This window comes from Oxyura jamaicensis, chromosome 1 (assembly GCF_011077185.1).
Source record: "Oxyura jamaicensis isolate SHBP4307 breed ruddy duck chromosome 1, BPBGC_Ojam_1.0, whole genome shotgun sequence".
NCBI classification, from domain to species: Eukaryota; Metazoa; Chordata; class Aves; order Anseriformes; family Anatidae; genus Oxyura; species Oxyura jamaicensis.
Genome location: NC_048893.1, coordinates 78610506 through 78633526, shown reverse-complemented (window position 1 = coordinate 78633526; position 23021 = coordinate 78610506). Strand labels below are relative to the sequence as shown.

Genomic DNA, 23021 nt, shown 5'->3' with positions numbered 1-23021 from the left:
TTTCTTTTTTTTTTTTTGCTTTTAAATGTCTTCAATAAAGCACATTATAGTCTGGGCCAAATGCAATGGTGGAAAATTAAAGCTGAGACTTCTAGCTTAGAAAGTTCTACTTGTTTCTACCTAATAATCAATAGAAGACATAAAGACATAACAATCTTGCCCCGCTTATATATGAGCAACACTAGAGAATGGTACTAGGGAGAGTATGGGTGTGATGATAAATTTGGGTCTGGCAGAAATAATATAAATCAATCCCAGTGGCAGGACTGGAGGTTTCAGAATATACTGAACTCGGTTACCTTCAAAGCATTGTTGAAATGTGACCCAACATTTTCAAAACAGCCATCTGATTTCTGCTTGCTTGCCAGCCAGATCAAAGCTTGTGACTGGACATTGTTGTCGATGTAGATGTATCGTTTGGCTTGTGCAAATGACTTGTACACAAAGGCAGTGAGCCTGCAGATGAAACAGAAAGCAAATAGTTGTGAACAAGATAAAGAAGGCTTACCAGCAATTGGATATACATAGAAACAGACATAGAATGAACTTCATAATGTCTGTGGTAAAAGAAACAAGTACTATATACATTTTAAATAAATAGTTAAAATCTTGGTATTACAAACTGACATGAGATTTCTCTATTACTGTGCTGAAACGATTCCTTCAGAGCAGGGGTAAAGCATAGACACAGCTTGATGACTGATGATAGTAATTTCTTATCTTAACTGACAGAACTATGAAATAATCTGGGTGGAAATGAACTTCTGGAAGTCTGCAGTCCCACCATCTGCTTAAACTAGGGCCAACTTCAAAGCTGGGTCAGGTTGCTCACTGTCTTGTCTAGTCCAGGGATCCAGGGATGAAGATTTCCACATCCTCCCTAGGCACCTGGTTGAGTGTTGCACCCTTCTCCTGGGAAAGATTTTTTAAATTCTGCCCTATTTTTCCTGTTTTGTATGGAAAAACTCTTTTCCTTACTCTGTGTACCTCTGATAAGAGTCTGACTCTGTCTTTTCTACAGATCTCCTGATCTAGGTAGTGGAAGGCTGCACCTAGGTTATCCTTTAGACTCCTCTTCTAGAGGCTGAACAAATCTAGTTCCTTGTCTCTCCTTGAAAATTATGTCCAGTTTATTAGTATCGCACTTACTGGGTGATCAGATTAATTGAGCTATGTCCATTTAGACTACTAAAAATAAGAACCACTTAATATTTTGAACATGTTTCAAAGATTCTGAACTAAGGAAATAGAGAATGTCACCACTTACCACACACTCCCTTCCCCATCTCGTGTCCCAAAGGAGCTGTAGGATCCATCCCGGTGTTTGTATGATAGCTGCTTTTGGTAGCCTAAAGGTCAATAAAGAAGACATTTTCTTATCACAGAAAAGGACTAGTCCTGCTGTTTATTCAACTGAAGTAGTAAGACTTTGGTATTTAATATTAAGTACTACACATTTGGTGAATAATATCAGCCATTAGGATTTCTAGCTACTTTTGCTCCTGAAAGTACCAAATTCTTCTTTGGGGTGCTGTCATTGACTGCTTATGTGCAGTACATGTGGTGCTAGAATTCAGAGATCCGTGTTCACCATCTAGAGTTCAGTGTGTACGAACACAGTGATCACAATGGAAGAAAGTGAAAGGCTCTCACCTGTAATTAAATAACCAGTACCCTTGGCTCTAATCTCTTCAGTCAGCTGCCCAGTTTTATTCAGATAATCAAGGGCATAGATGTTGGGTGTGAACAAGGCCATGTTCTGTTCTCCACAGCCATAAGGCATATGGAGGAGGTTTTCCATATTCCTCAGGGCTGTGCCCAAGATGTCTCCTGAAGAATGAAAGATAAGAAGTCAATTCAGTTCAAATGTGTATTTTATTACACAGCTTTTTACATTATTTTATTTTATGTTATTATGAGCTCATTATTATGATACTCCGTATAACCAGTACAGAGTAAGCACAGTAACCAAAGACACAGCTTAGAAGAAAGATTGAAGTACCCCCATTTTGATTTTGATTTTTGATTTTGATGTTGAATGCCAGCAAAACTTCAAATTTGCAAAACTTTGCAAATTTTCAAACTGCTAAATCCATCACTGGAATGATTGATGCTGATTGGTATGTTTTCTGAGAATGAGCTATGAACCTTTTGAAGGGTTCATAGGGGAAGAATTCCCTAGCCTATACAATGTTCTTCCTATTTGGTGTGTACAAATGAAAATGAGGTTTGGGAGTATGTTGCTGATGGGCTACAGAGGCTGTATTCCACAGTACCAGCACACCTGACACTGACCCAGACATGCAAAACAATTACTTTTAGAAAGCAATCTGAATTCAGAACCTCATTGAGGAGAACTGTTGGTGTTAAATAATGACTTTAAGGTTCACAGAGCTGATTGGGATGTGTAAGTCTCATTCTATGGGTATTTATAAACTGACAAATGTTTTTCATTATGCAAAAGTATAAATTTGAATTAAGCAGTCAGCATATCTCTGAAATGTTCTTTCCAGTAATTTTTTTTTATTTTTTTATTTTTTTCAAGAAGTCTGCTCTGGCTTAATTTTCAGCTGAATCAACTGTTTTACTACAAATATACACACACATACTACACTATATGCTAATGCAATAATATGTAATATATTGAAATAATTTGACTATTTTATTCTATCCTCTTTTTGTACAATATGAGATAATTCTGAGCAACTTCCATCTTTCTTTGGCATTTTGGAAAGCAGAAAACATTTTCTCTAAATCAAGATGAAGTATCTCCTCAACTTTACTTTAGCATTGCATAAGTATACATGGTGGCACATGGTTCATCACAAGGAAAAAAATACTTCACTTTTAATTTTAGTCTAGGTACTAAACTTACCGATGACAGAGAAATAAGCTCTAGCTGATCCCTCTACCAGGTTTCTTGGCAGGTTGAGAGACACTGGTTCAGAAACTGTTTTGCCTGACAAGAAAATATAACTAAGAATTGTTGAAAGCATCTTCGCCCCCCTAAACCCCCTAATCCCCCAAAGTCTTTACTCTTTATGCATTAGTACAGCTATTATTTGCTGTCTTGGTAAAGAAACCACTGCAGAGGCCATGCCCAATGAGTCAAAGGTATCTCTGAAAATTCTGAACTGTAGCCCAGCTCCTTAACCCTGAGACCATCCTTCTTCCCCTGGAAAGATTTCTGTTTTCATAGGGGAAAACCAAGAAGGCAGTGAAGTATTTTCATCAACTCCTTGGAATGAATGAATAAACTTGCCTTACCTTTTGTGCAAACTAGGGAGCTCTGAGTCAATTCTTTTTTGATACCTTCAGGCTGTTTGATTGCAGAGAAGTGGTCAGAAAGAGAAAAAAAAAAAAAAAAAAAAAAAAAAGTAAAATATCACTATGAAATCAGGAATAATTAAGCAGTGTGAAGCATTACATGGAAGTGGCTATCCAGAGAATGCACCCTCCTGTACCCTGTCCTGCCCTTTCTCCTCTTGAGCCATTGCTTACACTTTTTCTTACACCACAGACTGTGCTGAGCACCATCCTTCTTAGAAAACAGTTATAAAATAGATGGTTCCAGCCTCTGAGAAGGACTTGGGGACAGCCATGTGCCTGCTGCTTTATGATGCTCAAGGTAAATCTCATCTGTCCCCACCTCCCCAGTATTACAGTCACAGGTGAAAGGCACATACAAGTAAGGAATTAAATCTCCCTTATAGCTACAGCTCTGCTGACATTCAAGGAGTGTCAGGGCATGTATACTCTTGGATGCCATGGATCATCATTAATTCTACCCTTGGATTCATGTGGAGAAGCCTTATTGCATATAGCTTCATCTGTCAGCTGTCTTGTCTCCTCACACTAGCTAACTGCTTCTAACCCACAGCCATAAGCACTGAATTTTCCAAAAAGAAGAAACCCCATGCAGATTTTCTACTGTACCTCAACTTGTAATGTTTGAATCAGGGTGTCCCTGCGAATTGTCCTCTCTTCTGAGGATTTGTTCGTTCCGGCATCCCTAGTATCCAATTTGGCCTCAGCAGTAATTGTGAATTTCACCTCACCTGGAGAGCCAGCCACCAGCCCAAGAAAAAGTTATTTTCAGTGTCTGCAGTTACACCTGGCTTTCAATGCCTCCTCCTAGTCTGACTGACAACTGATAAATGTATTTGCTCTGAAGCCAGTGTAAACAACTCCACATCTGTCTGCTAGCGGCAAGGAGTACTTGCCTAGGGACATAGTACAAGGGATGAAATACGGATGGATCCTGGCTAAACAACTAACAGTACTCGCTATCAGTTTTTACCTCTTCTTGGCTTAATGTTGAGTTTTCTCTGGCCTAGGGCAGTGTTGCAATACTTATAGCTCTGCCTTCTGCTTCCTTCAGAAAGAATTTGTTAACTGAGGGACAACACTTAAGAGAAGCCTCTGTGTTGCTGCAACACTAAGGAACAACCCTAAAGTGAGCAGCTTAGCATGCATTGCTCACTTCACCCGTGCAGTCATTGCAAACTGGAAATCCAAAGGAATTTTCCATTTGGGACAAAATGTATTATCATTAGAATCATCGGGGAGATGCAGTAGCTTCCTTTTTTTTTTTTTTTTTTTTTTTTTCAGCCTTGCAGCACTATTTTGCTGCATATCAAATTCTTGTCTTATTATATATAACTTTGCATCTTTCTTACTGAGTTTGAAAGAAGAAAGTCACACTGACATACTCACATGGTTTTATAAACATTCTTTTAAAGAAAAATCCTATCCATGGTTCATTTTGAGAAGAATCTTTGCAAATTTATTTTTATTTTTATTTTTTTTGTACTTCAGCTTTTGAGGCACTAACATATATAAAATACTGTGATTGCTTTTTTTAAAAGACAGTGTTGACTTCAAGGCAGTGTAAATAGACACAACTGTAAAACTGTGGAGAACCAATATCCTCTGCCTATTGAGAAACCACTGCAAAATTATTAGCAAATTCTATTCTTATTGAACACAGTTCATTAGGTGTAAAACTGTAAATTGAAGGATCATAGGCACATGAAACCCTGCCAGTATTTCATATGTAATGAGGCAAGTGAAAAGTTCTTCCTAAAATAGACAGGAAATGAACAACTCACTGCTTTTTCAGTGCATATAAGAGAACTTTAGCAGAGGTCCAATATTAAATTTTTGACACAACTAATTTAGTTGTTCAAAAATGATTGCCTGTGGATTATTGATGCTTCATTAAAGAGTGGGAGCAACAAAGGTAGAAAAATAAAATAAGGATAATTCAGGGTAACCAAAAGGGTAACCTTACCAAGACTGAGGGGGGTAACAGCCCAAATATAGGTTTTTCTTTCATTGGCACACACCCTTGCTGTGTTTCCCTCTGGTGAAAGGACTTCTGCCTTGTAATCACTCGACTCTGACAGTATGGCACTGACCTGAGAAACAGAGGGAAAGGGCAATATTATAAAAGAAGTAGACTGTCCCTAAATTTAAGCTGCAGGTCATGGGAGATGGTTACTTGCTGGAGAAGCTATTTGCATGTGATTCTGAAGGATGGTTCTGGGAAATAAGGATGGCACATTTCTCTAAGGAGGTGTCAAGCATGTTTCTTTTCTGCCCACTGTTAATGGCTGTTTCTTACTGAAGTGTGCCAAGGTGTCTGTGCTCATTTTATCAGTCAAGCCTTCTTATGACTAACTGCTACATACTACATACTCAATGTGTATTGTTTTGTACAGCACAGTACCCATACCCTCTGCTCAAGTTCCTCCCTCAAGAGCAAAAATAACTGAATTATGTAGGGATAAGGAGCAAACTTCCGTGGACTAGCCAGCCTTTTCTGATGAATCAAGAATGCATCCTGGCAGAGAGGGTGAAATAGTAATGTGTCAAGCTACAGCATAAGTTAAACACTTATTTCTGTATTTCTAATGTGTTATGCAGGACACAGAAGCAATGCTGGAAACTCTGGGAAACAGGCAAACCGTATCAGAATTGAAAGGAGACTTGATGTACCTGGATGCATTTGTCGAGGTAATTGAAGATGTTGGCTATTAAATTAAATTTTTCCCCTCGAATGACAGAGTATGGCAAGGTGAGATCCACAAAGAATGGTTGGAATGCTATCAGTGAAACAGGTGAGGAGATGCCAAACCCAACATCATTCTGCAAACAGAAAGCACTGGCCTTCCATTCTGTGATAGTGTCAGGAATGGTGTAAAAGACATTAGCCTGTCCACTGGAACTAAGGAAAACAAGAAAAACAGATTAAGAAGTTATCTTTGGCACTTTCAAGGCAAATTACAGAATAGGCCCCTGGCTGAGTTAGTACTTCTGTTTTCATTTCTGTTTTTATGAGATATCTCTCCAGATTTTAAAAGGTATTATAAAGCTGGAGGTAAAGATGAAGGTGTTGGCAAAGTCTGTGTTAAAAAGCACTTGGAAGAATACCTGGCTTTTTAAATTTAGAAATATCATTTGTAAACATTGAAAATATTGAAAAAAAAAGAAAAAAGAAAAAAAAAAAGCATTTAGAACAGCCCCTGAATGCATAGTTAAGACAGAGATATTCTCTCTTCAGAAGCTATGATATCCTGGAAAGAAAAACAAAATAACCTGAGTTTTCTGCTGGTGATAAGTTTCTGCTGGTGATAAGTTTTCTCTTATTTTATTCTTAGCCCTTATTCTTTCTCCTCATCAGAAGAACAGCAGCAGAGAAAAGAGCAGATATAATTCACAGTTCAAGTAGGCTTGATACTGTATACAAGACTGGGAGATCAAAGGTCAGTGAGCACAATGGGAAAAGGAGACTCATATCTACAAAGTAGACATACATTCCATTGATTATCCCCAAATTCATTTCAGCAAAATGCAGCAACTCAAAAATCCACAAAAGGTAAGAAAGGAAGGTAAAAATACTCACTCAGTATGAATCAGATCCCAAATCCATGTCTCAGGGAAGTATTTCCGAACAGTGTTAACAAGGCCACCAGCAGTAATCCTTGACTCATCTAGGAAGATTGTGTATGGTTAAGCATACTATTAGAGAGGTCAGGCCAGAACAAACAATTAAATGAGATCTCAACTACAATCAGATATGCTTGAGAGCATAAATGAACACTAAGTATTCTACTGGAGCATTTTTCCATTTTTTCCCATAAGATAAATTAAAACTCTAAAAAATATAGGACTTAAGAAGAAACATTTTTTACTTATTCTGTCTTCCCATGGGAAAATACTGAAAAATGTAGGTATTTCACAAGACACCACCTTTTTTCATGTTGAAAGGTCTCATCATCTAGTTAGAAAGGCATTTATTTGTCCTCTATCACTAGCTCCCTTTAATTTGCAAATGGCAACAGACACCAGAATTGTCACCAAAGTATATACTGCTTTACAAACCTCCCTTAGAACTCAATTTTACCCTGTCCAGACAAATAAGCAAGATATGAATATCCACTCAACTGGAAAACTACTTTGATTCAGATGGCCAAACTACATGACTGAGATTAGGAATCTAGGACTCAGTTCTATGGTTCCACAGACTTCGATGACATGTTAAATGAGCAATGTAGCATGGAGGTGCTTCAGATTTTCTCAGACTTGCTAGTTATATCATGGAAATCACAGTACTTTGCTATTTTGCTGAAATTAAAATCATAGAATCATGGAATCATAGAAAAAAATAGGTTGGGAGGAACTTCTGGAGCTTTCTAGTCCAATCTCCTTGAAGGAGGACAAACTTCAAAGTCAGCTCATGTTGCTCAAGGGTCTTGTCCAGGTCAGTTTTGAAAACCTACATGGATGGAAATCCTAAAACCTAGAGAATCTCTTCCAGTGCAGCATGGCTCTCATGTGGAAGAACTTATCCTAGTGTTGAACAGTAATTCCCTTGTAGTAACCTATGACAACTACCTTTGCTCATTTGCTGTGAAAACTTAACTAGGAGAAAAATAATCATATTTTTTTCTGATCTATAAAGTGCTTTTGAGACTATTTGCTAAGTATGCTAAATGCTGTGTGAATTCTTAACATTGGGAATTTGCATTATTTTTCTGCATTTACATTTCCTTTTATGTAAAAGGAATATATATATATATATTTAATTGTGAGTTGGTGAAAAAAATAAAAACCCTTGAAAAACTGATATCAGTTTCTGAAAGTAGCATCCCAATAATCTATGTTTTTCGCATATGCACCTTGTACCTAAGTGAGAGAAAAGTGACTCCACTTCTGTGAGGACTGTCAGCAAGAGATTACTAGAGGCAAACTGTGAAACAGAGACCTATATCCCCCAAAGCTCAGCATACTATCTGTTATATTCTACATGCAACAGTTTTGAAGACCAGTCATACTGGGAATGGAGACACATCATGAACTTTCTTTTACCTGAGCCATAGGCACCGCCACCGACACCATGTTCTAAGATACGGTCTTCTCCTTGATCTGACCTGTCTTCATTGCACAGAATTGGCTTCCGCAGCACAGAGTTGGTGAAAACCTTCAGGCCCATATCCTGAATGTAAAAGAATCAATTGATTTTGTCACTCTGTGCATGTACTAGCTATCATGCTATGCTATGCTATACTACACTATGTTTCCCTTCTGGGTTATCATCCCTCATCTTTCTCCTCCCTCCTCACATGCCAGCCTTTCAACCTTGAATGTCACAGGTCACTCTTCCCTCCTACCTCTATGTCATTTCTGTGATGTGGACACCTGGTGTTCTGTGAAGAGCAGTAATGCTGGGGTTCATGTTAGGTCTTTGTAACTGGACAAGGAGAGTCATGGAGACATCCATGGAAATCAGTGGCCTGCATAATGGACTCAGATCTTTACTAGGAATGCCTGAGGTCATGAGCCAAAGTCCCAGTCCTGATTAGGAAATGTGTACTGAAACATGGGCAGGATCCCAGAGAACATATCCAATAGTGATTCTCAGACTTCCTGAGTAAGAGGTAGGGTTGAGAAGGCAGAAATTGTGTGACTGGAGGCTTAAGGCAGTTCCAGGGATCAGAACCACCACCTGAGAAAGTTTAATGCTAATTTGCATGAATTCTTCTGGACTACTTCTCACTTAAAGAGCCACATAAAGCACATACCCTGAAAATCTTGTAGGCATCACCATCATGACTGACATTGACAGGTTCGTAGTACAAGCCATCAAAAAAGGTGGTTTTGACTGGGGTACACTCCTGGGTCTTGTCATCTTGCAGGTTGAGTCCATTGTAGTAATAGCCATACAAATCACTCAAACGAAGCCGGTAGTACACCTGGGAGGTGAGAACAACAGATTTAAAAATAAGGAAAGGTCCCAGTCAGGTGCAAAATTCTGCTTCACCAAAGCCCTTGACTTTGGTGAGCCAGCTCTAAGACACAGTGATACAGTATAAGGGCTCTCTCTGTTATACCATGAAAAACTTTCATGACTGCAGACTGAAAATGTTGAAAGTCCAGTGAAAACTATATCACAGGATTTACAATGCAGTTCATTCTAAAGCATCCTTATTGTGCAGCATGTATCCACTCTCTCACTTCAAGACAAAACTGCATCTGAAAGCATGAAATGAGCAGGATCTCTATAGTTTTTCAAAAGTATGGGACTTTCTTCCTTCCTTCTTCCTTCCTTCCTTCTTTCCTTCTTCTTTTGGTATACTGATAAAACATGTGTAATGCTGCCATGCATTCCAAAATTAAATATTCCACTTTTTTTTTTTTTTTTTTTTTTTTTTTCCAATCACTGAGGTGTCTGTTTATATAGGAAAAAGAAAAACACAGTCAGCAACAGCGAGATTATAGGTGGGCATTGGAATTGTCATTCTGGATGTCCCTAGATCAAAAGAACACAACCCGGGGGATGTGGCTTACGCTCTCAGCAGATAACTGTCGCTCAGGCTGAAGAAGAAAGACACTCTGATCGACAGCTCTCAGAGCACAGTAGGAGTTGGCAGCAGCTTCAAGGTGGAGACTGATGTTAGAGCCTGGGAGACCCTGCTTCTCAGAGAATTTGAGCCGGAGCTGGAAAAGAATAAATCAAAGACAAACAAATAGAAATTAGGAGAATCAGCTTGGCACATAGATCTAAATCTTTCACCAGCACTCATGTTATTCTCTATTTTCTGTGGGGCAAAGATCCTGCTGTTAGACAGCCCTTCTGAATCAGTGAAATTCACTGAAATTCAGTGAAAATTCCTAGTCACTATAATTCCCTAGTCATCTCTTCCTCCCCACTCCATTGAGAACTTAGTCTGAGTTTGAGCATATAAATCAATTCCAGGGACAGCTTCTCAAGTTACGAGGCACATCCGTACCTTTTCCATTCCTAAATGCCATCCTGAGTGCAGAGCTCATAATGAAGTCATTCCCTAACTCTTCCCTCAGGAAAAACAAAGTTTTTCACCTTGTTCTTGAAGCATATATCACTGCGTATCCAGGAGCTGTCAGCCACTATCTCCCCATGAGGATGCACTGTGTAGAGCAACAGTCTGGCACTGGGGGCAAGCTTCTCACTGACAGTCAATGTAATGGAGAATGTACCTCTGGGAGCTGTGGAAGAAATATGGAACAGGGGAAGAGAGGCCAACAAAAGAGATTAGACATGCCTCAGCTTTGGTGGAAGGACAACATATTTGTTCATAACCTACCTGCACCTGCAACTTTTAAAACAGGGATGCTGGATACTGAGAGATTGATCTTTCAGTGGCCGAGGGAAAACTCCTATCAGCAAAATGCCAGATACAAACTAGGCAATGTTGAGAGCAGGATACTTTACAAAGGGTTCTGAGCTCAGTATAAGCTGGACAGCAAAATCTGTGCATGATTGCTACAAAAAGAGCAAAACTTTGCCTTTGGATCTCAAACCTAGAACCTCCTATATCAGATGAGATAGAACAGTTATATAGACCAGCTAAGAGAACATTCTTTTAATACTAAGAACTATGAAGTTCTTGACAATATGGATGACAGCTACTAGATCAGGGACTAAGCTTTCAAATATATTTTGGTGAGTTACACATTATCACATACCTTACTATTGGTTAGCCACCAATAATATGGGAAAACCACACAGCTTCAAGCTGATTTAATGAAGGGAGAACCATGTAACATGGCTGCCTTTTGATGAATAGGATGCCGCTCTGTAAACTGTGGTGAAATACATACTGTGCAGCCCTAGTGCCTGAGTACCCGGAGAAAGACCAAAGATGGAAAATACTAAACTACAAGTCCTATGTGTGGAGTGAGGCTTACTTAAGACACCTACTGAAGACTGGAAATAGACCTGGTTCTGCAAGAAAATACATTTTTCACAATGAACGTTGTTGCATTTGCAGGATTAAGTTCTTCTCATTCATTGGAGATGTCCAAAACTTCAATGAATTCCAAGCAGTTAATTGTTAAATATCCCTCTAAAATGGGACACCCATTCTTTAAATTTCAGAAAGTTTTAATCTTCTAATTGGTGAAGGCTTGGATGTCATAGAGTAACTAAAATTGTAAATACTCCTTGAAATAAAGACATAAAGAAGAAATGAAACAGAAAAGGTTACATTCCTCCAGTTTTCATGTTTCGAGTAACAAGATCAATTTGATTATTATATGGAGTATTAGAATCTGCATCAGAAGTGAATGATACTCTAAGTGGTGAAAGGTGATGAAGTTTAACAACTAGCACCTGATTTAGTTGTAGTTTTCTGCTTTCATCCCATCTTACATAACTTACTAATGCTCTGCTGCTAGCAATGATGTTTGAAGTTACAGCAGTAATACAACCTAAAACTTACCATGAGAGATGCTGACTTGCTTTTGGCCACTGAGAACAATTTTTCCTTTTGCTGTTACCTAAGCATAGAAAAAACGTGTGAGACAAAATCAAAAGCACCTCCTACCTTTCCCCATGAAATCATTGATATTGAGTGGTATTCTCAGAGGCTTCAGGGGATATTGAGTTGTGCTGGGTCTGGCTGGGATGTTAACTTTCCCTGCAGTAGCCCATACAGTGCTGTACTCTGCACTTGTAGCTAGAACAGCACTGGTATCACACCAGTGTTGTGTCTACTGATGAGCAGTGCTGGCACAGCATCAGGACTAAACCTCCTAGGGGGTGGGCAAAAAAGTGAGAAAGGAACATCACCAGGGCAGCTGACCTAAACCAACCAAAGGGATATTCCATACAATATGATGCCACACTCAGCAATGAAAGGTGGAAAAAGGAAGAAGAGGGGAGGGGTGGGCTCTCGTTGCAAAAACGTCTGTCCTCCTGAACACCGCCTACGTGCGTTGAGGCCCTGCTTCAAGGACGTGGTCAAGCATCACTCATTTGTGGGAAGCAGAGAGTAATTTATTTCCTCTGCACTTCCACACAGCCTTTATTTGTTTTGTTTTGTTATTCCCTTTCCCCCTCCCTCTTCCTCTTTCCCTTTTTTCTCTTTAAATTATTTAATTAACAATAATCTTTATTTTTTCCCTTTAATTAAACTATCCTTATCTCAGCCTGTGAGTTGTTCTTTCCTTTACTTCTTCCCCTCCTCTTCTGAGGAGGGGAAGTGAGAGAACGGTTGTGGTGTTCAGCTGCCTGGCACGGTAAAACCACCACATGAGTTGAGCTCTGATTTATAGGCACTGGCTGACCTGAAGATTTCTGCCTTATATAATGTTCAAGAGAAGGTGGAAGAAAAGAGGCATTGTGGAAATCGAGGTAGCACTTACCACATAGTAGAAGGTTGTGTGGTTGGCATTCTTATACCCTTTTCTGTTCAGGACATAGTGAATGTTGATCTTTCTCTGCTGGCCACAGCTTAGTTTCTCCTCCACTGGCTCAATTCTCACAAAGCTGTTGGTCCGCGAGTAGAAGCGACGGACAAAGAACAAGGCTTGGGGTTCATTGTCATTTCTCCACATCAGGAAGTCTGCACAGTCATCTGGTGCCTGCCTGGCCTATGATGCAGAAGAGGTATATATGAGGAATCAAGAAAGTGGAAAATAATAAATTGGCAGGTGAGACACAAAGGCATCTTCCCTCTAAAATATTCTGTTGGGAAATTGATTTTGTGAGGCTGTTTAAGATAAGAGCAAGAGCTGGTGTGAAAAATTTTTGTTCCTTGAGAAGGGAGATGGAAGCAGAAAGGGCTTCTGAGCTGAGGAAAAAGTAGGGAGGTGATGAAGATCACTGCAGCCAAAACGCTCCTGCAATCTGCTGCTTCTCAGGAATTAACATTTTTTCATACTAGTTTTGCATAAGTTGCAGGTGTTGGTGGACTGAGTGCCTGCTTTCCCCACCTGAAACAATTCTGCCACTCTTTGCTTCTAATTCCTCTCTCTGATGAAGTATTTTTTCAGGAATTAGACTGGGGCTTATACTTACTCTCAGCTTAAAACTGGGATCAAAGAAGTCAGACGTGTTGATGGAAAAGGCAGCAATGCCATTCTTGTCAGTGGTATAGTTGGCATGGTATACTCCATTGACCTCCAGGATGACTATCCTATTGGCAAGAGGCTTGTCATCCATATTTGTCACACTGATCTGAACACAAAAAATACACAAAGGATTCAGGTTTAAAAAAAAAAAAAAAAAAAAAAAAAAAAAAAGAGAAATTCTCTGCTCACCAGAGGACAACAACTTAAGCACACTAAGGACATTTGCAAGGTGTAGAAATCAAGAGTGAAATGTATTTAAGAAGCAAATGGGTAACCTGTAGAATTCAATAAGCTTCTGGACATCCATGCACAACCTTCCTTCTGCATTTCTGTGCCTGAGTTTATCCTGAATATGAAGGTTGGGAAGAATTTGGATGTGCTCTAGCACTTGTACTGCTATAAGTAAACATCCCCATGACTGTGTGGTGCAATGTAGGGTAAACTTTGTCATCAGTTTAGGAACTGCTGTTGCTAAGGTAGTTTCTTGCAGACCTGTCTTCACCACATATGACCTTTCACTTACCCATCTCTCAGGCATTCTCTAATTATGGCTGAGGGCATTATTGATACAATTTTCTTATTTTTTCTAGGAACATCTAATATAATGACAGAACTATGTAGCAATCATTGATATGCAACATTATCAAGGGAAGCTATCAGTACATAGTAAAGGGACAGACATAAACAGGCAACATACAAAGCATGTTGGACCTGAGGGAGTTCTTTCTAAATGTATCTTCTCAGCTACTCACCTCACCAAAGTAAGGAATTCCCCTCTTGTAATAAAGATCCATATTCCTGAACATCACTCTGTCATTTTCCTGGTTGACTGCAACATAGTCATAGTCTTTTATCTGGATACCTGTAAGACACACCCAGTATAAAGGGGAGGAAACAGAAATGGGCAGAACACAGTTTCTTTTGAAAAGTTATATGGAGAAGTGGTGTTCTGGGGGGAGAGCTACACATAAAATGGTGATTGTTCACTGTTTGATGCACAGATTGGGATCCAGGAGATTCCTCTCAAGAAGTATTACCTTTAGATTTACTTAACTACTTCTCAACCTTCACTTAGTGTTACCTGTCCCATTTTCAGTGATGATGGTTTCTACATTGAGCCTGGCATACATCCTGGCATAGCTCCGGTAGAGCTGGAAAGTTTTGGTGGAGATGACAGTGCTGAGACAACCATCCTTCCCAAGCTGAAAAAAGAGCACAAATAGAAAAGCCCATTGTTCTCCAGGTTTGGAAAACTGCTCCTGAACCTGTATTATTGGGTCTCTGAGAGGCTTCATGCCTCTAGAGGCTTCATGCCTCTACTCACATTTCCTTCAGATTTTACTTTATACTCACTCCTCTTCTACCTTACACTTCTTACTTTCCAGCTCCCCACCATTTCATGAGGAATCATCTCTCCTCCCTCCTCCTCATCCTCTCTGCACTCACATCCCTTCTCAAACCCACCTTGTATGATGCTTGAGCTCTCTTATCAGAGCTTCTTTAAAGCACTTTGAACCTGATCTAGTTGAGAAATTAATCATCAGTTTAAAAATGTGTCCTCAAAGACTCCCAACAGAGGTCTGCTGATTATCCCCAGTAAGAACACAGATCTAGGATTTTAGGAATAATCACAAATTCATAGTTTTATAAGCTTCCATCCCTCCTACTGACTCTTATGAATCAGAACTTAAATTTCTAATGAAAAATTATTTCCTTTCTTGAAGGGGAATGGCAAAAGCCAGTCTCCTTATGAAGTCATTGGTAAAAACTACCTTTGTGGTCTTTCAGCATTGCCTGTAAGATAGTGAGACAAAATTATGCCTCTGGGATTATCTCTCTGGTGTTCCCCAGGAAATGAATGGGGCCTTCATACATCGTGTTACATGTTGAGTAGTAAAGTTCACTGGGAAGAAAGGCTTAGGCTTGTATCATACCAGTCCGGTGACAGCTTCACAGGTTGGTTTCTGGCTTTGCTTACATCGTGGGTTATAAAAGCGTTCCTGACACACATTGATTCGGGCATTCCCCTGCACTGGCTGGCCATAAGTGTACCTAAGAGAGAAGGAGAAACAAGAAATTCATTATGTCAAATTAGCATGAAACCTGCAAAGACTGGGGGGTATCGCAGACTCTAAATCCTTCAGAAGTGCCCAGAGCACAATCAGAAGAGCTGCTAGGAATTAGGACCAGTTAGCCCTACCTGAATTCCCTTAGACTATTTTTAGGCAGTCTTTGGTATCTTATTTAAAAAGCCCACTTTACCATTGATTTGGTGTAGTCATTCTTTAAGGTCTGCAGCTGGAAAGGGATGCTGGATTCAGGTTTGGGATATTATTCCCTCATGCTTGCTTTTCCTCATTATTGCCTTACACAAAGCAGGACATATTGCAGTCCTGGGTGCTCAGGCTTATGCCACTCAGTCTTTTGGCAATGTTACAGCCAGAAATCCTATTGACAGACTGTCCTCCTGTACTATTTCTCTCCTTCTCTGTACTAATAAAATCAACAGCTATTGAGCATGTACCTTTTGATACCTTCAGACTGTTGAACACACAAAAATCCTGCCAGTTCTAATTCTTCTATGTAGCAGAGTGGAGTTGTTTCATGCCACGGAAGCCATAACTAAAGGAATTCCTACAGTCCATACATGAATCAGCAGCAGGCTCCTTGTTTCACAGCATGTCACACTTTCCTCTTTCCCATGTTTCTTGTTCACAGATGTGTTATTCTCAGCTTTAATACTTACGATGCACAAACATTCACCCTGATTTCTTCATCAAAGAAAGAGATCCTCCTAGGCACACTAGTTGTCACTTCAAACTTCGGCAGCACTGGGAAAGCAAGATTAATATGATTGATCAGCAGTAGCATGCCATAGGCATGTGTGTATGAGGAAGACAGTAAAAAAAGTAGTTGGCAAAAGCATTTTCACCAACATGGGAGAGAGAAGTCTACCTAGGATTCCACCGTAGAATATTATTGGACAATAAATCTAACTTAAGCAGTAATATGAATAACTTTTAAATGCAATAATCATCATCATAATAATGATAACAGCTACAGTAGAAACTATGATAAATCACTTTAGCTGGACGTGCATTTTTTTCAAGGGAAATGTGGGAGTAACACTGATGTCTAAATGTATTTAAGGCCTGTAGAGCAGAAGATACTATGCCATCCTGCCCTACTGAAGGAGAAAGGCCAATGATTAAGTGAAACAGTAAAATCAAACAGGTCCCACTCATTTGTTACACACTCTTTTCAGCCTATCCTTTATCCCAGGTCACCAGCAATAACAAAACAACAGCTGGAACAGGCCTTTTTCTCATACACCTGTACACTGGAGACTGAAAGGTATGGAAGAACTCTGGAGGGTAAGCAGGAAAGGTGCTTTACTGTCATCAAGAAAAAAAAAAAAAAAAAAAAAAAAAGGAAAGAAGGAAAGAAAAAGAAAAAGAAAAAAAGGCTGGGAGTTGTCCAAGCCTTCTCTAGGCATTACTAGGAAAACCGGCCACAACCTGTAAGATGAAAAAATTGTAAAATTAAAATGACTCCCCTGTAAGGGGATCACTATGAACGCTTTGGCACCTCCGCTGCTCATTATTTTCCATCTGGCACTTCCACTGGTTATCCAGCATCTCCCAGTAATGACCTGGTAACCATCATCTACTGTCTGACAGAAAACCTCTTCAGATTTCTTCTGCATATTTTATCCTAGTGCTGTTCATATGGTGATGACCTCCACAAAACAGAACAGGAATGAATCACGACTCATTAATTTTGCCTCTGAACAAGTGAAGAATGTAACACCTGAGTGATAGGACATGGATCTTAATTCCTGAAAAATGTTGTCTCTTTCAGCATTTCCTTTTTCCTTCTTGCCTTCACTTGCTCCACCCAGCTCTCTCCATGTGTTTCTTTCTTAGACACAAACAGGATATTTCAAAGATCCTAAAGTCTTTACTAACACTTCCCATCTGACTTAGATAGAGCCAGCCTCTGATGCAGTGAAGTTCACAGCACTTGCTTACCATATTCCTCCACTGTGAAGAAGTGGTACTCTTTATCCCCTGACTTCTTCTCCACAATGATGTGGTAGGACCCCAGGATTGGCTCCTGGATTAATGGGAAGGAAAGCTGGACAATGCCATGTGTAGATGTTACATCCAACCACTGCAGAATCTGGTTTTGCTCTGGGTCCTGGAGAGTCAGATAAAAAGAAAAAATAAAATGTTTGTCACCTTCTTTTTTGACTTCTTTTAGTTTTATATCCTGGCATGCTGGCTTAGTGCATTACTGTATGAACGGGAGTTTGGGCTGATGACTTGTGTTCTGATTTACCATTAGTTTTCCAGATCTCTTTGTGCATAAACAACCCTAGGTTTTTTAAAAACTGATTGCTAAAATTACTTGAGAAGGAACCACTCTTAACCTCTGCAGCAGTGTGTAATTGTTTTCTATTCAAGGTAATAAAGTGCATGGGAAAAGGTGAAAATTACATCTTCTGTCATCTAAAGATGTTAAGTCTTGTTGACCTAAATCACTGCTGATTTCAAAAGATTCTGGGAGAAAACTTTCAGTTTCAAAGTTGCATTAAATCAGTTATAATAGAGGTGGAAAGAAGGCCCATATCTACTGACTTACAAAAATTTGACACATTTGACATCTGTGATTCTTAAATCTAATACATCTCTATTAAGAATTAATGATTTAAGCTTTATTTACAATTCTGGTAAATATTCTTGTGTAGTATTAGATATGAACCATTTTCACAGAAGCATCTGAAAGTGCAATACTTGCATACTAGAGCTGATATAATCTAGGAACACTTTTCTGTGGGCCTTCTGCCATAATCTGTGCCTGATAAGTTTGGTAAATCGGGATGGAAATAGATTTCATTTGTTTTGGATACTCAGTATTCACAGCAGGGCTAGTGAGGAGTATGCATGTGAAATGGCAAATGAGAAAGCCATGTTTTAGGAATGCTGAAGCATTGGAAAGGCTGCAGCCTTTCCAAATAAATTTGCACTTTAATGATGTGGCATCTCTTACCTCAATGATGATTCGGGGATACTGGAGGAGAAAAAAAAAAAAAAAAAGGAAAATAAAAGAAAAGAAAAAATGATCAGAACATCAAGAAATTAACTGTGGAGCTTGAAAAATACCAGTCCATAAAGAACACTGTGAACCCTTTTCAGAAGACTGTGTCAGGGAAATTATTTGAAATTCATGTCTGTCATTTAAGAGCTAATTCTAGGGAGATAACCTGTTTATGAATTTATCTTTTCTACAGAAGCATCCAATCTCTTTCTACAGATCTGGGACAGGTGAAGTGAAGTGGCTACAAAATCTGAGCACTGTGAGAGATTTCCAGGAGTGCTTTCAGAAACTTTGCCCTCTATAAAGGCAGGAAAGAGATAAGGTGTCAACTTACAGAAGTTCTCCAAAAATAGCAGAGGCCTGTTCCAGTCCCTTCTTATTCAATATACAAGTGAGAGAGTCTCTGTGAAGAGGTACCCCAAGAGGGAGCTTGAAAAATCTTGACTATCATTCTTACTTACTGTCTCCTGAACAGGTCTGAACTGGCTATCCAAACTGACCACACGAAACATCACTGAAAAAGATATAGGACAAAAAAATCTCATTTGCTTTAGCAGTGGTAAGTTACTTTCAATGTACAACTGAAACAAGATTTGTTCAGGCTTTTAGGAAGAACTAATAAGTACTTGGAGAACTAGAGAACTAGAAAGGATTTTCTTATCCTAGCCAGTGAAAAACAAAACAGAACAAAACAAAACACTTATCAGCTGAAATGTCTTTAATACTAATCATCCAGGACTAAACTAACTTATAAAGTGAATAAAATATCTTATATTATCATCAATTGTTCTTGAAGGATTCAGTTCTCTGGAGTGTTTCCTAAGAAACTTCCTATACAAATCACTTCAATGAAATAATCAAAATGAAGGAAGAAGGTATCTTTATTCTGATTTTAGACCCTGCAGCACTGTAACTTGCTTGTACAAAAGATACAACTAACTATAACACAGAGAGTAGTCATTTAACTATGGCAATTAAATCAGCTCTAAGAATTAGATTAGCAGTTAAATATAAAGAGCTGTTGACAGGAAACCACATGCTTAAATTATTTTTATATGAATTTTAATTCCAAGCTTAACCTATTATTTTCTGTATTTTTAAGGATGTTCTTTACATGATTGATCTCAGTAAGTCTGGCAGAACTCAAAATTATGTAAATGAAATTAACTCAGAAAAGACACATGAACCCTATTTGTTTCTTGCAATTCTATGAATTGGTTGTTTTTCACTGACTTTTGACGAGCCCAAAGTCAGATGACAATTACACACTATCTGATGACAATTATACACTATACACTGCCTTCACAGTCTGCGGTCTTTTCCTCCTCAAGAGAAGTCCTTGTCATTCTTGACCCACCCTTGCACTCATTTTCCCAGGTCACTATCTGACTCAAACTCCCCAGCCACCTTTTTGTCCTGGTTTGTAGATGGGTTTGTCCGTCTGGATGAAGAGAGTGTTATCCACATTCTCGATTGCCACTGATCTTCTCTCAGCTAAGTGGACTGTGGAGCCTTTGGCAGAGAAAGAAATGAATGCCAAGGGGTCAGAACCAGCAGGAGGAACCTGAAGAGAAACAAAACCCCAGAAGAAAAGTGTTAAATGAGGCATGTTGAGGTGCCTTGATGCCCCAGATTCTTGAGTAAGATACTGACTGTGAAGTGAATCATTAATAGCTTGTGCTAAGTCATGAGAAACCCCACATTTACCAGTGACATAGTCTCTGGTAAACTGTGTTGTGGAAATTTTGGTCACCATGTAGCAAGGTTTTAAGCTATGCCATATCCTAAGCATTTCCTCATCTCATGTAGCTACGTGCCTACAGGCAAGTTGCCTAGCTGTACAGCTCAGTTCTGAAGTGTTTATCCTGCTGCTTTCTGGAAGACATAATCTTGGGTCTCCTTTGTCATATTTGTCCTGATCTTGCAGAGTCATAGAAAAGGGAATGAGCATTTCCCTTCTGGATTCTCCAATGACTTGACAATTCTCCTTTGGCAATTATGACAGCTCCATAGGACACATACAGGTGGCAAATAAAAGCATTTTTCTATTCACTCTGTGAATGGAGAGCCTTTCTCCAGCTCTCTTCTACAGCCCAGATATCTTTCTTTTTTTTGTCTTTATTGTCAGCTTTTCCAATATTTTATTATTTTTTTTTGTCATATTATATGCCTGCACTTTTCACTTTTATGCTCCCACTGACAAAGACAGCGGCACTGAAATATTTTCAGCTTCTACACCCTCATTAGTAGTCTCAAAAGAGCAAATACCTTGAACTCGCAACACTTGAAGAAATCATTCTTTGTTACAAACTCCTCAAAGAGTGTTGTCTGGATGTTATTGTATTCCAGGACAATGCTCAGGGACAAAGGCTCACTGAGGCTGTGGAACTGTACACAGGCAGTCTGTGGAGAGTCACTCCTCACTACTGTTGGTACCAGCAGCACATACTGACTGCAAAAAGGAAAGACCAGTTCAGAGAGTTCAGTCATAGAGGAAAGCAATAGCAAACAGGACAGGAAAACACCACAGAAATGCTATACATGTGAAAGAAATAATGCATGACAGAGCTGATGATTTAGGTCTTCAATGCAATATGAATCACAGTATTTTCTTGGTAATTGGATCCATTCCCTCCTTTCCCTCCACCTCCAGCTTTGCTTACTCATATTATCTTTATTGCTATTTTCACTTGCTCAAGTCAGAATGTATGATACTCAAAGATCAAAAGTAAAATAATAATTTAAAAAAATAAAACCAACAGTGTATCTGAGAAAGCTAAACACTTCACAGTTTAGCACTTTTGAGAAGGGTTATATCCCCTTCTCAAATGGTGTATTTTTGAAAACTGGGACTGAAATCTTTGATTTTCATAAAGCCACAGACACCAACAGTGCTGTATAAGCCCTCATAACACAGCAAGTGTAGCAATAACAATAACAATAATAACAACCGGATTACTGTTCAGCATAGCTCCTTGGAACCAGACATTATCTGCCCTGTAGGACACTCTCACTCTGTACTGCCAATATGTACCTCTCCCTGATCATTAGTATTACTTGCTAACCTAGTCTTGAATGTCCTCTCAATGCACTTCAGATTTCACCTACTCTGGTTCTAGGTTTCTGTCACTCAAATCAGATTTTGCAGCAGTTTTATGATGGAGAACATAATTCCAAACCATACTTCAATGTTATCTACTTCAATTTCAAACATATTTCAGAATCTAGGTTACATTACATAGCAATGTTCCATGATAAATTAACTAGAAGGAAAAAAAAGTGAAATACTGTATCATAAAAACACATAAGGTATTATCTCTTACAGTTCAGAAGATACTGTGGCAATCCAGTTCAAGCAGAAAATACTGAGAAGTATCCTTGACCACATCTCTGTCCTTGAGGAAGAAAGAAGAGAGACTGATCTCAAGTGGACAGCCTGTCTTCTGGCTTTTAAACTGGCCTGGGATGGTGCTCCTCCTTCACAGCTTCAGTCATATTCTAACAAAAAATATCTACATAAAATTTGCATAGGTTCATCTTCCTCTCACCTGTATGTTCTCACACTCTTAGAATTCTCAAACAACAGATTAGGAAAGCTCTCATACTTCACATAGCTTTGTGAGCTAGCCAGACTGGTTCCTGCCAATCTCTTTTATTGGAGCTTAGCTCTGTGATTAACGTCATTGTGTGAAGGTTGCTTAATGTTTCAACTTGTTAATTTTTGCCATTGCTAAAGTATTTCCTTGTGCTGTGAAGATTTTTCCCTAGAAACATCTCACCAAACAAAAGTAATCATAACACAGAGCTATTGTATGCCTACACGGGGATCTGGGCAGTAAAAATACAGCATTCAGTACAACACAGAAGGAAACTCGTATTCCTAACCTGTCTTTGTTACTGCACACAGTACCATTCAGGAATGGTGTAGGCTAAATGTCTACCATTGTCAGTGGAAAGGACAAGTATATCGCTAGGGAAAGGAATTTTATAACCTTATTTTATTTGTTCACTCATCTATCTGTCAGTCATCCTTTTCTTCCTCTTCTGCTCCCCTCATCACAGAACTTTAAAGCCTGTTGGTGAATTTTAAGTAAATCTGACCAAGAAAGAGAAGTTGTAGAATAATCAAGCTATATATACATATAATAATAAAATAATTTTGATTGAAAAGGGCCTCCTGATATTGTCTGGTCTAATATTTCATTTTAAGTAAGGCTAACTTCAAAGTTTGTCCAGTCAAGTTTTGAGTATCTCCAGGGATAAAGAGTCCACATCATCTGCTCCCATGCTTAACTATGCTTTCACATTGTTGTGAAAATATATACATATATTTTTCTTTAAATCAGAATTTCTGTTACTATATTTTGTGTCTTATCCTTTCACTGTGCACTTTGAGAAGAATATGTCTTCTCTATAATCCCACTTTACATAGTGGAAGACTACAATTATGTTCCCTTTTTGTTTCTCCAGGATGAGTAAACCAGATTGTCTCAGTTTCTCTCTTTGTTCCAGATACTAACCAT

The 23021-nt window shown here is 39.0% G+C and overlaps 1 protein-coding gene across 1 annotated transcript in view; it reads right to left on the bottom strand.

Annotated features, from left to right (window-relative positions):
- Window positions 1-22126, bottom strand: part of LOC118160301 (ovostatin-like) — a 30755-nt gene extending 8629 nt beyond the window's left edge. Inside the window, exons 1-26 of the mRNA XM_035314903.1 lie at window positions 21822-22126; window positions 20767-20950; window positions 19906-20062; window positions 18960-19012; window positions 18451-18471; window positions 17430-17598; window positions 16145-16229; window positions 15333-15450; window positions 14480-14600; window positions 14151-14260; window positions 13346-13504; window positions 12691-12918; window positions 11766-11823; window positions 10385-10530; window positions 9853-10002; window positions 9087-9257; window positions 8374-8500; window positions 6908-6995; window positions 6001-6229; window positions 5294-5420; window positions 3937-4058; window positions 3268-3319; window positions 2876-2959; window positions 1654-1830; window positions 1268-1349; window positions 300-456 (exon numbers count right to left, since the gene is read on the bottom strand). Of these exons, the coding sequence (XP_035170794.1) occupies window positions 300-456; window positions 1268-1349; window positions 1654-1830; window positions 2876-2959; window positions 3268-3319; window positions 3937-4058; window positions 5294-5420; window positions 6001-6229; window positions 6908-6995; window positions 8374-8500; window positions 9087-9257; window positions 9853-10002; window positions 10385-10530; window positions 11766-11823; window positions 12691-12918; window positions 13346-13504; window positions 14151-14260; window positions 14480-14600; window positions 15333-15450; window positions 16145-16229; window positions 17430-17598; window positions 18451-18471; window positions 18960-19012; window positions 19906-20062; window positions 20767-20950; window positions 21822-21886 (3240 nt within the window). The 5' untranslated portion in view covers window positions 21887-22126. The remainder of the gene's footprint in view (window positions 1-299; window positions 457-1267; window positions 1350-1653; window positions 1831-2875; window positions 2960-3267; window positions 3320-3936; window positions 4059-5293; window positions 5421-6000; window positions 6230-6907; window positions 6996-8373; window positions 8501-9086; window positions 9258-9852; window positions 10003-10384; window positions 10531-11765; window positions 11824-12690; window positions 12919-13345; window positions 13505-14150; window positions 14261-14479; window positions 14601-15332; window positions 15451-16144; window positions 16230-17429; window positions 17599-18450; window positions 18472-18959; window positions 19013-19905; window positions 20063-20766; window positions 20951-21821) is intronic.
- Between the last annotated feature and the right edge of the window lie 895 nt (window positions 22127-23021).